This window comes from Pneumocystis jirovecii (genome assembly GCF_001477535.1).
Source record: "Pneumocystis jirovecii RU7 chromosome Unknown supercont1.3, whole genome shotgun sequence".
NCBI lineage: Eukaryota > Fungi > Ascomycota > Pneumocystomycetes > Pneumocystales > Pneumocystaceae > Pneumocystis > Pneumocystis jirovecii.
Genome location: NW_017264777.1, coordinates 199,876 through 216,142, shown reverse-complemented (window position 1 = coordinate 216,142; position 16,267 = coordinate 199,876). Strand labels below are relative to the sequence as shown.

The window sequence follows — 16,267 nt, the reverse complement described above, 5'->3', positions numbered from 1 at the left end:
ACTTTTATTGAAATATAAAACTGCTTTAATACCAATAGACAAATTAGCTCATATTACTCACTACATTCACCTATAATTATTAAATAAATATATATCAATCTTTTAAATCAACAATAGCAATTTATATTATTTTTACAATTTATCTCAATCTTCACAATTAATATTATTAATAAATAGACTTACAAATAATGTTTGATATATTAACAGAATGTAATAATAAAGTCATTGTATTTTAAAATCTAACCCATTCGGAAAATAATTGTTCCTTTCTTATTTTTCTTTCTATTTTTCAACTCTGTCTTTTCTTCTTCAACAACACTTTTTTTATCTAAATGACTCCAGACATTTTGAGAGCCTATTTTCTTCTTTGAATGAATATATTGAGAACTAGGTTTTTTTTCCATACTACAAAGAGAAGGAAAATTCGTTGCATAAGAACTTCCTAAAAAAGACTGAAAATTATTATGATCCGATGCAACAGAAGAATTCACAACAAAGCTAAATGAAGGCAATGGATCTACATGCGAACAGTTTATTATTTTCATAAATGCTTTTTTTGTTTGTTTCTAAAATAAAATATAAGTATAGTAATAGACATTGTCAATCATACGTTAACTTTCCAGTCATTCCATGCAACCAAAAGTTCAGTTTTTTTATTGTCATTATAAATAAGATCTACAATTTGAGACAATACTTTATTTATTTCTTCTAGTTTATAATTAAATAAAACCAACATAAACTCGAGAAATTCAACAGCTGACATAACAGAGGCAGAAAATGCAGAAATATTAGACAAAAACTGTTTAGTTTTCTCACTATCATTAAGTAAACACGTTATATTATTCAATATAGCAGAATATTGACTAATAAGTTTAGTATATGATTATTAATATAAATAAAATACCCAATAACTTTAGGATCACAACCAAAAGGATTGCATAAAAGCGAGTTATCAAAACTATTTCTATTAGAGTTAGATAATTCTATAAACTATTAGCTTAATTAATAAATATTGCTATAATTTTACCTTTCGATTTAATTGAAACTTTTTCACCTAACCCTGGAAATTCTTCATCTTTTAAAGTATTTGACACAATATAATTGTGTACAGAACGGCCATTGCTTGGTCCAACAACCACAGACTGAATATAAGAACTTTTTAAAATAGCATCATCAGAAAATACACTAAAGTTCTTAGACTGACGCAATGCATTTTCCTCTTGTCTTTTCAAAGCCCTCTCAGCCCTTGTCATATGCTCATCATAACTCTGTGATTCATTTGAGGTACCATAAATATTTTTTCCTTTAGAATACCTATAGGCTGCAGGATAATCAAATACAAAAGACATAGGAACCCTTTTGGCTTCTTTTAATGCTTTTGAAGATAAATTATTTTTATGTGCTTCTAATTGATGAGCTCTAAGATCAAATTCAGTACCAAAAACAACAAATCTTTTTTCAAGACATTCAATTTCAGAACATATATAGTGGTCATTCCGAAAATGCTTTTCCAAAGCATCATAATTTAAATAATATTGATGTTTCAATTGACCGGCTATTTGATCACACACATGACATCGCTCATGAAATTCTCTGCAATGCTTATAAAGATCATCATCATCATAAAACGACTTTTTACAAAACCCACAACCAGGATGCCCCTTAAAACCAGTTTTATTCTTCTTGTTTCCAAAATCACCTTTTTTGATATGTATTAATAAATCATTCTCAGAAAATAATATATGTTCATATGTAAAAACTTTTTTATTTTCAATACAAAGCTCACTATTAAATTAAAATAAAAAAAATATCACATATACCATACCATAAATATTTTCCATGTGATTTTTTAACATGATCTTTCAAACCCTGCCAATCATCGCATATCACATCACAATCATATTTTGGACAATTAAAATTTAAAACAGACAAAATACTCTCCATCAACTGCCGAGTTTCAAAAAATATCCCAAACCTCTCATCTCTATATAACAGCTTTTCTAATTCAAAATCATTATAATTCATTAGTTTTTTACTGAAAATGACATTAGGTTGAAATGTCTATATAACATAGTAAAAATACTTTCACAAAAAGAAAAAGCATACCTTGCAATAAGCACAATTCATATCATTATACAATGCCCGTAAACGAAGTGAACATTTTTGACAAATACGATGATTGCACAATGGTATAGATGACTCTGTAAATGATTCTACACAAATAAAGCATATTTCCTAAAGAAATATTAAAAATGAAAAATAATTAATAATAAAGTTTACAAATTCATTAAACGGAGATTCTTTCTCAACTTCTTTCTTAAAGCTTTGATCAGTTATTGGTATGTGGTGATTATCTAAACAACATCCTTCAGGCTTATCTTGCACTTGAACTAAAATCCAAAAAGTCATATACATAAACCATATGTAATATTGATATAGCTTACGAGGTTTTTTCATTTTGTTTTTAGATTTTATATATTTTTTTTCATTATTTTGATTATGTTTTCCTTAATCAATATCAAACTCAAAATTCACACGTTAAAAAACTTTACTTTGCTTGATAACCTGAAAATCGTTATCCACTTTCATTAATTATCATTTAAAATTTTTTATGCTTTAAATTTCGTTTTATCGAAACTCCCGAAATTCTAACATATTAAAAATATTATCTTTTTAAATAAAAAACCTTTAAAATACGAAATGTGTAAGTCAAAAAAATACAAAATAAAGAAACTTAGTGATTAAAGAAAGGCATACTAGATAAATTTATAGGTTTAAACATGATTTTTGTTGCATCCATTATTTTTATATATTATTCAATATGGACTTTAATAATGGTAAGCCTAATTTTTCATATCAGTATAATAAAAAAAGATCTAACGTTTTAAAGCCTTTTGTTGATAAAGGTAATATTAATTAAATATATTTTTATATTTATTGTTTAAGACCATCCACTACATAGTTTTTTTTTCCCTAGAGAATGGGCTATTCGAATACCTGTTATCTTACTCTTAACATGTTTTGTGATCGTCACAAGTTTTATGGCTATAGTGATGATTAAAAGTAATTCTTTAAAATTAAAAAAAAAAAAAAATCAATCAATTAATCATATCAAAGCATATCATTTACCGATATCATAATTTTTTAACTAACATAATTAAGATCATTTATTTTTCTTAACTGATGGTCTATCTAACCTTATATATACTCTAAAGTTCTATAGAATCGTACATTCTAAATATATTAAATACTTTAAATATATATTTATATATGATTACTATGAATTTTAATGTCAAGAAACTATAATTATAGATGAATTTAATCATCTTAGAACTGCATTTTTATTATATTTTAAATACTTGAAAAAATTGAAAATATTTATACCATTAATATTAATCATAATTTAACTCAGTCTTAAATATCAGAATTTAACGAACTTTTATGCTCTTGCTCAATTTAAAAAGTCCACTTTACTAATACTATAAAACTATATAAAACTTAAGATCAACATAAGTTTTATATGTAAAAAACAGATCATTTAAAATATTAAATAATATTTTAATATAAACAACTTATTAAATTAAAAAACTTTAATCTAGAATTTAAAATATAGCAAAAATCACCAATCCTAATATTTTATTAAAACAATATATATCCTTTTATGAAATTAAAAAAATATTACAAATCAATATAACTATTATACATAAAAAACTTAATTATGTTTATTCTTTTTTAATTTTTGAAGAATCTTCATAGGTAAAAAATAATCAGGACTCATTTCTAAAAGACCAGGATATTTAAGAATAGACAAAGAAATAATACCAATAGATGTATGAAATAAATCTGGATCACCTTTTGGTCTTTCAGAAATGCCCCCTTTTTCAGAATCCTTTTCTTTTTCAATTTATAAAATATAAACAGTAATTTTTTGCTAACCTGACATAAAAGAATATAATTTACCAAACTTTCATTATCAATCCAATGAGATCTATTCATCATAACAAGAGGTGAAAATACCCACCATGAATAACAGACCTAATAAAAATTAACATACTAGAAAAACAAAAAAACAATACATCTTCTGCTTTTTCAGGTCTGCCATTTAAACCACCACTTAAAACTTGACGTTCTGATAACCATGAACTAACTAAGTTAACATCTATTAGATCAAGCCTTTTGAACAAAGAAAGAGTCGCCACACATGAGAGTACTAAATTTCTTAATTCAAAAAAGCTATTATTTTTAATTATATTACCATGACCAGCATGAGATTCTGCTCCGGGAATTTCGCCAAAACCACCATCACAATTTTGACATTTAAGAATCCATTCAATCGCTTTTTCGCTATTAATCACATCAAGACGATCAATAATTGATAAACAACAGACTGCTCCATACATGAACCTAGCATCAATCTCGCTCCATAAATACCCTTTAAATGAGCCTGTTTCAGGGTCCTGGAGAGAAGAAATATCTAAAATTAGAATTAAAAAAACAAAAAACATATTTTAAAATACATTTTGCTATTTTTTCAGGATTTATTTTATCAATAGAATCACAGATAGCCAAAATTTGAACAGCATACAATGTATTCAAAAGATGAGGATCTGAAAAAGGAATTTGTCCGAACCCTTCAATAGAATCTTAAAACATATAAGCTAGATAACATATTATATAATATATATACCATCTTCATATTTACACGACATAACAAAATCAATAACATTATCTCGAGGAATTAAATCCTTTCTATCAATAATAAATAATGCATTAAGTACCCAATTTATATTTTGTAATTTTTTATAATGCTCTTCAGAGAAATCAATTAAATTTCTTGAGCTAAAAGATAAAATATATTCTATATGTTTATCCACAAATAATTCTAACATTTTAAAACATATAATTTTAAAATACACATTCGATAGTAATTTTTTAAACCTAATTTTTCTGAAAATAATTTATTACATAGATATAATATAATCAAATTATACTATTAGTTGAAATAAAACAAAAGTATTATGCGCAGAATAAAAAAAATAATCACAATATATGCATTTAATTTAAATAATTTATTTTTAATTAACATATTAAAACAATAATTAAAACCATTAAAATATTATATCAATTATATTTCATAATATTAATTTTTACCATAATAAAAATTGTATAGTCATACTATAAATTAGCATTTATTAATAGTTTTAAAAACATAATAAAAATTCAAAATACAAAATAATCTCTAAACATTAATCTTGAACAATTTTATATAAAAATAACAAATTATCTAAATATTTTTTATTCTCAATATTAAACAATATAATATATTTATAAATACAAATTAAAAATATAAACCATTATTACCCTTCATAAATAAGAAAATGATAAATTATAATTCACAAACTCTTTTTTAGATAAAAAACATACTATAATTGCAAGCCTATTAATAAATTTCAATTTTATTTCATAAATATAATCTATAATCTATTAACATACTAAATATCAGCTTTTCTTCTTCTAATATATTTATTTTCACTGTATTTAGACTTTTATCTACATAATTTCTTCTATATAAATATATTAAAATTACATGAATCTAATTCATAAACATAAGAATACAAAGAATACAATAAATATTAAAAAATTATTCTAAAAATAATAGGTGTTTAATTTATATTATCAAACCATTCTTTTATTAACTCAAATCCTCAGTAATAGTAACAGTTGTACAACTCTGATCATCATATTTATTCTGAAAAATACGAACATTATGCTTTTTAAACTCGTCTTTAATATCAAAACTCTTAGAAAAATCCCGAGCGGTATTATCTATATTTAAAAGAGTCATTATCTTCATTATTTAAAAAAGCTTTAATAGAAAAATAAACCTTGTGTTAAACAATTAGATTCAACAAAGCTTTGAATTAAAATATTCTTTTTTTCTTTATTCTGAATACAATATAAATTATAAATTAAAACTAGTCACTTAAATATTTACCTCTTTCTTCATTCTAAGTCTTTCATTTTTCTTTCGTTGTTTAATGAATTCTTCTGCTTTTTTTCGCCGCTCAACCTTTCTTTTATGAAACCCAGTTAAGTATTTTCTAACAATAAAGTTCAATTTTAAAAACAAACAATATTGAAATCAATATTACCGCCTAGCCTCTGAATCAAAAACAATTTCAATTTTTCTTTTCTTTTTCTAAAAAAAATAAACTTTATTATCTAATAGAAAGATAATACAGACTTTCATTATTCAAAAAAAACTTATAATCTATAAAAAACAAAAATACAAAAACATTCTAAACTTTTTTTTAAAAATAAAAACATCGATCAACTTTTTATTACATAAAATCATAACAGATCTAAACTTTTTAACATCTATAAATTTACAAATAACATTGTAACCTCCAAAAGCCCATAAATAAACCATATTCTTTTACAACTAATTGCTTAAAAATAACTAGCTAACTGATGCATGTTCTCTTTATCTAAAAAACGCTTAACGATATAATAACAATGTAATAATAAATGAGGAAATCGAGTCATAAAATATGATAAATAGAGGTCAGGAGGTGGTCCTAGAATTTCCTGAACATTAAAAGGAAGATTTTGATAGTGATTTTTCTGAAAATTAATAACAAACAAAAATATTCCAGCTTACCTTGTTTCTCAATATTCGCAAAAGATCTAAAAGCTTTGTTCCATCATATTTTCTAAACTTTCCAGAGTTCTCCAGAATATGCTTATTTATCTTTTTCTGCCAATTTCTTCCTATAATATTAAGAACATCCTTCTCTAAAAAATGTAATAATTCAGAAAAAGGTTGACGCCTTTCAGTCTCAAATCTGTCAGATGTATCTATTAAAAAAGACAACTTTTTTTCAGGTGACCAAAAGTATGGATGTCTAACAACAAAATTTGCATCAGGCCTTATTTAATCAATAAACTTATTTATAATTTTAAAATATTTTACCTTGTGCTTGGATCTAAACTTAACATTTTTGAAATAAGATCTTTAGCAAGAAAACTTTCATTACCAAGAAAATCTAGATGACTATAATTCGCACTTCCTTTCACAATATTCCCTTCTCTAAAATAATATTCACCAAAAGGATGCATACCTTTTGTTAAAACATAATAAAAAACACATCCCATAGAAAATATATCTATCGCACGACCAACTTTATGATTTCGAAAAAAATTTACAGATTTTGCTTGAAAATGTGGTATATTTTTTTGAAATTCATCACCAATATTATCTTTTTCATAAAATAATTCAGGTGCTCTCCATCCAATTGTACCAGACAATTGCGAAGTAGTCATCTTAAAACTGCTTTGATCCAATCCTAATTTTTTACATAAACCAAAATCTGATATCACAATACGAATATTATCTATTCGCTTACTATTTTTATTATTATCAGATTTTGAATATAAAGGCACCAAGAGGATATTTTGAGGCTTAATATCCCTATGAACTATTTTTAAAGAATGCAAGTATTGTATTCCTAAAGCTATTTGATATAAAATATTCGAAACATTAATTAGCTTCGATAACCATAAAAATTCAGAAGAACGTTCAACAATATCATAAAGAGAAGCACAACAAAGCTCAAGAGCAATATATAAGAATTTATCACTCTTCTGTTTACAATAATAACGAATAACATTTGGATGACCATCACTTTCTTGTAGTAACGTAATTTCACGAAAAGCAACCTCGTAAAATTCTAATAACATCCTTTTTACAGCTACTTTACGACCTTCAAAAGAACCTTCATAAACTATTGTACCATGACTCCCATATCCTACAATAAATAATTAAAAACACAGTTTTCAATAAAACCATACCTAAAATTTTATTTGTTATTTCTAAAGAATTTATAATCAAAGGAAATTTTATATCTTCAACTGAATCATATTCTTTAAGCATCAAGTCTAAACCCAGATCTTGTAAGCTATCGTTATTATATTCTGTCTGATTTTCCTCGAAATCCTCATCTTCCGATATTTCAACTATATTAATATAATTCATATTTTCTATTCCTTTTTTACGTTTTTTATTTCTTCGGATGCCTTTTCTACGTTTTTTTAAATGAAATGTTTTCAAATCCTCTATTTCATTTAACAGTAAAATATCTTCAGTATTTGATAAAGTATCAATAAGCTTATTTTTAAAATTTGTATACTCTCTATTATTCTTTTTATTAAAAATATTTAAAATATTAGTTAAGGACAAACGACTATTTCCTTTTTTCATATATATCATCCATGTAAAAATCTTAATCTTTAACAAAAATATAAGTGAACAACATTGTTTTTTCCTTTTCCACAAAAAATATATCAATAGACCGCACCCCAAAAAAATAAAAAGAATATATTCATATTTTAAACCATAATTATAATCCAAAAAATTACTAATTTTTAATGGTTCAAAAGAAGAATCAATAGTTAAAATTTGACTCGTATCATATGAAATTCTATGAAGACCAATAAGATCCGTATATAAAGGCGGAATCCCCAACTTCCCAAAATTAATTGTGCTATCATACCAACGAGATAAGGATGCTTCTTTTATAAATGGGAATTTTTCTTCCGATAAAGCATACCAATTATCTATTTTAGTGACATTAATAAAGACATAACGGTTATATGTCTTATTCAACGTTTTAAATACAAAATCAGTAGGCTGTTCCATCATTATAAATATATTCTGTTTATTTGTTTCAGACAAATGATGAATCGAAATGGGCACAAAAGACAATATATCAAAAACCTTAGTAACAGGATTGTCAAGTTTTTCAGACCATACAACAGAGGAAGTAAGCCCTGTAATATTATGCTGAAATATTCTACCATTATGCGTTGATAATATATATTTACCATCAAACATCGAATTGTATCTATTTTCAAAATTAACATTAATAAAACTAGGAACCCATTCACTATAGCTAACATTCCACAACAATCTGCTTCCAGAATATACACTTAATATATAATCTAAAAAACCAAGTTATAAACTAATTCTACAATACAATTTTTAACTACCTATACGTCCTATCTTTAAAACATTCTTATTGTGGATATCTACAACATTACATTCCTTATCATAATACCTACCAAAACCAGCAAAAAAACACCGAGTATAACCATCATGTTGATAACCACTACTAAAATTTTGATATACTTCTCCAGTATTCACATCTATAACAAAAAGAGAAGTCTCTTTTTTACCAATATAAACTTTATCATCTCCTGGAAAACTATAAGGCGACAGTTTTACTAGTTGTTTAATATTAAATGGAAGTTTCTTTAAAAATTAGAAATTTCAATAATTAAAAAAACATACATAAACCCCTATTCTAAAGTCAAATGCATATATAGAGCCGTCACCCACTGGTTCTAAAAACCAAAGAAAGTCAACATTATTTGAAATATGTTGTTTATAGTCAAATTGATTATCTATTTTAGCTAAATCTCTCTCAGATTTTATTACAAAATTCAATCCTCTCAAAACCCAATTTATCTTTCCATTATCCCTATTAATACCATAAAGATCGCCGTCTGTAGTAACCAGTAATGCTAAGTCCGTGAAGCTTAAATCAGTTAAATTTTTTGAAACTAAAAGTGATTTAAAAGGCCATTCAGTAGATTCAAAAAACTTTTTATAAAATTCTCCAAACTCAATATCCTTCACTTTAGAAGCCTTTATAGAAGACATTTCCTTCTACAAAAAGCTTTGCAAGACACAAATATCTTTTTAATTCTATTATTTTTAATAAAGTCAACTTTGCATAAATCTTGTAAAACAATCTAATAAAAATAGTATAAAAACCTTTTGAAAGAAAAAAACTTCTTCAAATGAACAATAATTTTATATGTATATAAAAACCTTTAAATACTATTTTTTAAATTTTAAACAAGCTAATTTTTCATATCGAAACTTACATTTTTTTGAAATATCTCAAAAAAAACAATAGTTTTATATTAATTTTTAAATATTAAAAAACAAGAGATAATAGGTAATAATATTTAGTATTAAAGTATATATTCTATAACTTAATTCCGAATATTGCGTCCTTTAAAAATTATTAAAATGAATATTAGATCTAATAAATTATTACTTTCAATATAATATAATAGTATAAAGATACAAAATTCAAGACTTCAGTTAAAGAAGATAAAAAATATTAATAATGCTACGTTTAAATTTAATAAGTATCCTTCTAGACTATTTTATATTATAAACAAACCAATTTTTTATTTTAAAACTTAAAAGTCGTTCATAAATCTATTACCATACATGTAATACCAACTGATTCATAGTATTTACTACAAATGAATCCTAAGACCTAATATATAACTTTTTAAAATGAATTCTATAGAGCAAAATACTATCTATTTTCACAATTTTTATATTTTTAATTGTTTCATTTTATTACACATTGATAGAAGATTCAAACTTTTAAAATGATCTTAAATTTCTAATAAATAAAACTTAAAAAATGGACTTAAATGTATTTATTTAGTTAAACAAAAGCTAACGAGTTCTTGGTCTAGGAGTAGATTTAAGAATAGTATCAACCCTAGAAATATTAAAAGAATTACATATACATATATAAAAACCTTAAAAGCATTTCTGCTACTTCTGATGCACTTGAAACAACTGAATGTTTTAATTTATAACTCTCAACAACGCCAGTATCTCTCATATCTGCTATTTCACCATTGATTAAGTCCAAACCATATGAAGTCATTCCTAATGCAAATTAAAAATAATCAATAAAAAGTTTATAAAAGTTACCATTATAATGAGCAGAACGTAACAAAGAGACAAGTTCATTAGAATCAAACCCAGCATTACTTGCAAGAATCATAGGTATTGTGCGAAGGGCTCGAGCAAAAGCTTCAATTGCATGAACCTTTTTCCCAGACTCCTTAGATGCAGCAGAATCTACTGCTTTTGCCATAAGAATTTCAGAACAACCACCACCCAAAGTAATTTTAGAATCATTCATAGTTTGTAATAATACTGCCAATGCATCATGTAAAGATCTTTCTGCCTCATCAAGAAGCTGGGATGTAGCACCTCTATTCCTAATTAGACTAGACTTTTTTTTTTAAAGCTACCTAAGAACTATCGTACAAGCTTCACCAGCAGCAACACCAGAAAATTTAATCATCTAAAACTGTTAAAATAATCCAATAGTGATCATAACATTTACTTTATCTTCACCAATAATAATTTCTTCAATTAAATCACATTTCCCCAACTTCACATATTCTGGATGATCAAAAGTTGATGCTATTTCTCCACCAGTAACAAGTGCAAGTCTTTCTATTCCATCAAAATCAGCATGCTCAATAGATATTATTCCAGCATCAGCAAATAATTGTTCAGGCCAGTTATAAATAAGCTGTCGATTTATAAAACAATTAATTCCATGCGCTTTTATTCTCTCAACTTTGGCCTTCATTTTCTCCTAAAATAATAAATATAAAATACTAAACTTTTTTTATTACTTTTTCTGCCTTCTCCAATTCTGCAAGCTTACTAGTAGCATTTACCCTTACTCGTGCACCAAAAACTTTCACTTTATCAGTATCCATAGCTAATATGTATCAAACATAAATAAAATAAACATAAATTATATTACGAGTATTTGCAACAAGAATTTTTACATTTTCAAGTCTTTTAGGCTGATTAACTCCAATTCTCTTTTCCAATATAAAACCCTCATCAAGATAGGAATCCTTTAATCTACCTCCTAGCTTTTTAATAATCTGAATATTTTCAAGACTAGCAGATCTAAATACAGCATCAACAGCTAATTTAGAAAAATGATCCTGATCTTGAGAGAGAATCTTAGAACTAAGTGTAGTGCGAGCTATATTTTCCAAATCCCTCCTAAACAATTCTGAATTATCTCTATATTATTTAAGAACAAAGTGTAAAAAGTATAAAAGTATACTTATGATCAACAGATGACTTATATAATGCATTAAGAGCTATATTAGTCGCAATCCGGTACCCATCTATAACAGTCTGAGGATGTATTTTAGAATCAATAAGCCTTTCAGCTTCTCTCAGAAGCTCAGCAGCTAAAACTGTAACACTTGTTGTTCCATCCCCTACTTCATTGTCTTGAGTTATAGAAACATTAACAAGTGCTTTAGCAGCAGCGTTATCAAGAGAAATAGATCTCAAAATGGTTGCGCCATCATTAGTAACCACAATCTCACCAGTAGATGCAGATTGAAGAATTTTATCCTTTGAAGATTTAGAGAAATAAAATAAATAAAAAAAATACCATTCCTTTAGGACCAAGAGTGCTTTTTACAAGATCCCCAACTAAAATCAATAAGACCTACAAAAACCAATACTATTATATTAATTTACCAGCAATAGCACCTACGAAACTTGACTAAAACCTTTATTAAAACTACTGCTCCTAAAAGAAAATCAAAAAACAGCATACCATTCGCGCACTCTCGCCCCTCTCTTCAACAGCATGTTCAGTAAAAATACGTGACTTTAATTAAAATTATTATATTTTATTTTACAAATTCTAAACCTACCATTTTTTAATACAAAAAAATCTACGAAATATTTATTACGTTTAAAAATTTTAAAAAAATAAATATTACTTTAAATACATAATATTTAATAAATACATAAAAAATTTCATATTAGAACATTTTCATGGAAAATGACAACTCTTCTTTTACAACTCTTTCTAAAGAACAAAGCATTTCATCCATCGTGCAACAAGGTCGCTGAAGATATTTGGCGTGAGCAAGAACAGGAAGACGACGGAGAGTCCTTCCAGATAATCCCTAAAATTAACAATATTAATAACTAATTGAAAGTTCCACTCAAAATATTTACCTTACAATCAACAGCTATTCTATATAAACGAGAACTATGTGAATTTGGCTGAGAATACAAACTTATAGATGCTTCAGTGAAAGAGGGCACTGGTATCTATAATAGAATTATAAAACAATAAATAAAGTCTTTTAAAAACATACTCCATCCCCAATTAAACCTTTTTGGCCTAATTCGTTAATACATGATTGAAGAATTGCAAAAATAGCATCTGGATTCGGGTCGCCAACATACTGTTTTATATCTATGCGGTCTACAAAAGCAGGGTCTAGAATACAAGTCAAAGGTGTACATATGCATAGCCAAATATTAACCCATTGCTTCTACTAAATTAGATGTAGTTAAAATAAAAACATTTTTATGAGGTTTTAATTTATCCAATTGTGTAAGCAGAGAATTAACAACCTGAGAACATATAATGAATGAGAACGCTCATACAATGGATTTAGATTTTTACCCTTAAACCATCTGATGGCTCAAGACCTGATGCAGCAGCTTTTCTTGCAGCAGTTAAACTTTCCACCTCATCTAGATAATTAAAAAAATTCTAAAAATATTTTAAATATACCTATAAGAACGCAAACAAATGAATCTTCGTCTTTCACCATTTCATGAATTTGTTGGAACATTTTACCGACTAATTTCCCGCTTTCAGAAAACCACTTTGAAAAAAGAGAGTGAGAATTCACTTCAACGATCTTACTAAAAGTAAGTCTATTTATCATTAACATATATATACAGACTCTTCCTCGAGAAAATTTATTAGAGAGTCTAATTGAAAGCTTTTGTGCCAATGCTCTACCTATCTTTATTAACCAATAAAAATATTTTAATAAAATATTTTACATAAAGATGTTTTTCCACTTCCAGGGGGTCCATGTAAAAGAATAAGTCTATCTATGTCATGCTATATAAAATATTAATTTAATTTACATACCTATTCCATGTAACAATATTAAAATTAACATCCTTATCAGAAAAAAGCATAACAGTATGAATAAAATGAAGCAGATTATTTTTAATATTATTTTCAAATATAAGACTATTCTTTAGACTAATTAATTTAAAATGGAATATCTACTTATCCCATAACCCTTCTAAAGATAAAGATGGCAATTCAGTTACTATAGCCATTGGTCCATCTTCTTGATCTTCATAATCAAAACTGCTTGCAGAAGGCAAGTCATTGTTAAGTTGATATATATGAATATCAAGATCAACCTCATCCAAATAAAGAATTTCTTTATCAGATCCTATAAAATATTAATACACATATATACAATATATTCGCTCCTACCTGATACCTCAACAACTAAAAAAAATTAATATCATAATCCTCTAAAAAACAAAACTACCTCTAATTTGCTCAATATGCTTCATTAAAAGTAATTCATCCTCAAAATTACGAAATTCAGTATTCAGTGTCAATGAAGAGAAATTTTCAAGAAGAAATTGACGAACATGATGAGCAGCAGTATCAAATCTACAGGTACTCTTTTTAATATTAAACGTTATTTCTAAAATTTACATTAAATCAAACCTTTTCTTTCAAGGAACATTCAACTAAATAAAATTAAAATAATTTTATAAAAAATAAAACAAAACATACTATGAAGTAGTGGCTTGTGTATTATATGTTTCTTAGACTTATCTTCAAATTTATTAGCCAAAGATTCTTCCATTCTTTGATATATAATATCTTCTTAAAAATCATTAAAAGACTTTTTATTAGCAGATTCTTTACAATTATTATCAAATAAAACATTAGCTTCAACTGTTTTCATGTTATATATGCATATATTAATATATTATTTTTAAACTAAAAAACTGTATTTTACAAACACTTAAAACTTATCGATTTCAACAAAATTGATAAGAACTTTTTAAATGAATAAATATTTTAATGAAAAAAAAAACTTAAATAATAAATTATTTAAAAAAAATATTTAAAATTTGAAGAAGTAAATTTATATATTTTATATATTTTAATTAGATTTCTATTTATAAATATTTTTTATTATAACTCTTAAACAAGGAAAATAGTAGTACGAAAAGAACGTTAACAAATGAAATTATAATAAAAACAAATATTAACTTTTTATATGAATAATTTTTTAAAAAATAAAATTCTATTAAAAATAAAAAATAAAATCCGTCTTTATTAAAAAGGTATCAAGTAATTTTAACATTTTTTTTAAAAATATATTACACATTTTGTACTAAAAATTTCAAGATAAATCCTTACAAATTAGATTATAACACAAAACTGTTATATAAATATTATGCATTTATACCATACCGAAAAAGCCATTTTTAAAAAAAAATAAATTTAAATAATTTTAAAAAATTAATGTTTTTTCAAACATTTTTATTTACTAAAAAGATATGGAAAAGAATTTATAAAATTAATCAATCTCATTTTACAACTAAAATTATTTTGAAAGAATTTATAAATAAATATAGAAAGAAATTAGAGCAAAAAGTGGAAGAGTATGTAAATATTTTTTCAATATTTTTATTAACAAAGAAACCAAAAGAGAAGGTCTTTCATCTATTCAAGAACTTTTCGAAAAATATACTACAAAATCAAACAAAGACACTTCAAAAACATTACCAACATCCTGCTTTATACAAAAAAATCAAAATATAACTCAAAATAATACTGAAATACCAAATAATAATAAAGTCCATATCAAAACATTATCATCATATATTGATGTAGAAAAGTTACAATTACATAGTATTAAAGAGATAGAACTAATATGGAAAGCTCGTCACATTCAAAATGAATATAATCACTGTGGAATAATATCTTCATTAAAATTTAATATAATGGAAAAAAATGCAAAGAAATATAATATGGTATATAACTATATATTTATTTTTATCTAATTTATTTAGTTTATTCTTCCTATAAATCAGCCACAGGGAATCGAAATGCACTTTCTTCAATGGTTCATCACAAATAAATTTACTAAATATATACTTATTACCTCACTTTTAGAATACAAAGTTAAAGGAGAATTTGCAAGACCCCATACATTTTTATCCTATCATACAGATCTATCTTCAGACAAAAATATAGTTTTAATGAGAGGAGAACTTGAAAAAGACAGGGGAATAACAATGAATAATCTTAAAACAATAATATTTCAAATTGAATCTTTTTTTTCAGCAATTAAAGATAATCAAGAAGATTTATTAAAATTAAAACTTTTAGAAGAATTTAATAACGGAAAAAACTTTGATGTATCTATTTTAATTAATGAATGTAATAAACTACACTAGTTATTAATATACTAAATAAGAAATATTATTTAAAAGCCATATACTATATTATTTATTCAACAAATATAAATAATGAAACAAGTAAAATAT

General features: G+C 25.2%; 8 protein-coding genes across 8 annotated transcripts; 2 read left to right on the top strand and 6 right to left on the bottom strand.

Moving 5' to 3' along the window:
- Window positions 1–239: 239 nt before the first annotated feature.
- On the bottom strand, window positions 240–2,589 carry T551_00715 (E3 ubiquitin-protein ligase HEL2; the record flags this gene model as incomplete). The annotated part of the gene is made up of 9 exons (XM_018372979.1): window positions 240–566; window positions 611–863; window positions 905–983; window positions 1,028–1,785; window positions 1,826–2,061; window positions 2,107–2,235; window positions 2,281–2,390; window positions 2,445–2,507; window positions 2,553–2,589. 9 exons carry the CDS (start codon window positions 2,587–2,589, stop codon window positions 240–242), a joined length of 1,992 nt encoding a protein of 663 aa, XP_018230725.1.
- A 232-nt stretch (window positions 2,590–2,821) lies between these two features.
- Window positions 2,822–3,140, top strand: T551_00714 (uncharacterized protein; the record flags this gene model as incomplete). Its single annotated transcript, XM_018372978.1, has 2 exons — window positions 2,822–2,906; window positions 2,947–3,140. 2 exons carry the CDS (start codon window positions 2,822–2,824, stop codon window positions 3,138–3,140), a joined length of 279 nt encoding a protein of 92 aa, XP_018230724.1.
- Window positions 3,141–3,712: 572 nt separating this feature from the next.
- T551_00713 (Rab geranylgeranyltransferase BET2) lies at window positions 3,713–4,889 on the bottom strand (the record flags this gene model as incomplete). Its single annotated transcript, XM_018372977.1, has 6 exons — window positions 3,713–3,889; window positions 3,937–4,035; window positions 4,077–4,210; window positions 4,256–4,474; window positions 4,518–4,643; window positions 4,688–4,889. 6 exons carry the CDS (start codon window positions 4,887–4,889, stop codon window positions 3,713–3,715), a joined length of 957 nt encoding a protein of 318 aa, XP_018230723.1.
- An 803-nt stretch (window positions 4,890–5,692) lies between these two features.
- T551_00712 (uncharacterized protein) lies at window positions 5,693–6,250 on the bottom strand (the record flags this gene model as incomplete). The annotated part of the gene is made up of 5 exons (XM_018372976.1): window positions 5,693–5,826; window positions 5,886–5,946; window positions 5,996–6,101; window positions 6,153–6,199; window positions 6,245–6,250. The coding sequence occupies 5 exons, from the start codon at window positions 6,248–6,250 to the stop codon at window positions 5,693–5,695; spliced, it is 354 nt and encodes a 117-aa protein (XP_018230722.1).
- A 200-nt stretch (window positions 6,251–6,450) lies between these two features.
- On the bottom strand, window positions 6,451–9,780 carry T551_00711 (bifunctional endoribonuclease/protein kinase IRE1; the record flags this gene model as incomplete). Its single annotated transcript, XM_018372975.1, has 6 exons — window positions 9,350–9,780; window positions 9,049–9,310; window positions 7,852–9,000; window positions 6,974–7,808; window positions 6,662–6,929; window positions 6,451–6,624 (listed from the first exon to the last, which is right to left on the bottom strand). Exons 1-6 carry the CDS (start codon window positions 9,719–9,721, stop codon window positions 6,451–6,453), a joined length of 3,060 nt encoding a protein of 1,019 aa, XP_018230721.1. The 5' UTR covers window positions 9,722–9,780.
- Window positions 9,781–10,540: 760 nt separating this feature from the next.
- Window positions 10,541–12,582, bottom strand: T551_00710 (T-complex protein 1, beta subunit; the record flags this gene model as incomplete). The annotated part of the gene is made up of 12 exons (XM_018372974.1): window positions 10,541–10,586; window positions 10,627–10,759; window positions 10,805–11,091; window positions 11,131–11,183; window positions 11,226–11,483; window positions 11,524–11,612; window positions 11,658–11,929; window positions 11,973–12,271; window positions 12,312–12,352; window positions 12,401–12,425; window positions 12,480–12,533; window positions 12,580–12,582. The coding sequence occupies 12 exons, from the start codon at window positions 12,580–12,582 to the stop codon at window positions 10,541–10,543; spliced, it is 1,560 nt and encodes a 519-aa protein (XP_018230720.1).
- A 108-nt stretch (window positions 12,583–12,690) lies between these two features.
- On the bottom strand, window positions 12,691–14,571 carry T551_00709 (uncharacterized protein; the record flags this gene model as incomplete). Its single annotated transcript, XM_018372973.1, has 14 exons — window positions 12,691–12,837; window positions 12,890–12,985; window positions 13,033–13,157; window positions 13,204–13,294; window positions 13,347–13,417; window positions 13,458–13,587; window positions 13,633–13,691; window positions 13,736–13,782; window positions 13,827–13,931; window positions 13,971–14,142; window positions 14,187–14,201; window positions 14,245–14,383; window positions 14,430–14,452; window positions 14,499–14,571. The coding sequence occupies 14 exons, from the start codon at window positions 14,569–14,571 to the stop codon at window positions 12,691–12,693; spliced, it is 1,293 nt and encodes a 430-aa protein (XP_018230719.1).
- Window positions 14,572–15,239: 668 nt separating this feature from the next.
- T551_00708 (uncharacterized protein) lies at window positions 15,240–16,177 on the top strand (the record flags this gene model as incomplete). Its single annotated transcript, XM_018372972.1, has 3 exons — window positions 15,240–15,379; window positions 15,427–15,751; window positions 15,791–16,177. The coding sequence occupies 3 exons, from the start codon at window positions 15,240–15,242 to the stop codon at window positions 16,175–16,177; spliced, it is 852 nt and encodes a 283-aa protein (XP_018230718.1).
- Window positions 16,178–16,267: the final 90 nt, after the last annotated feature.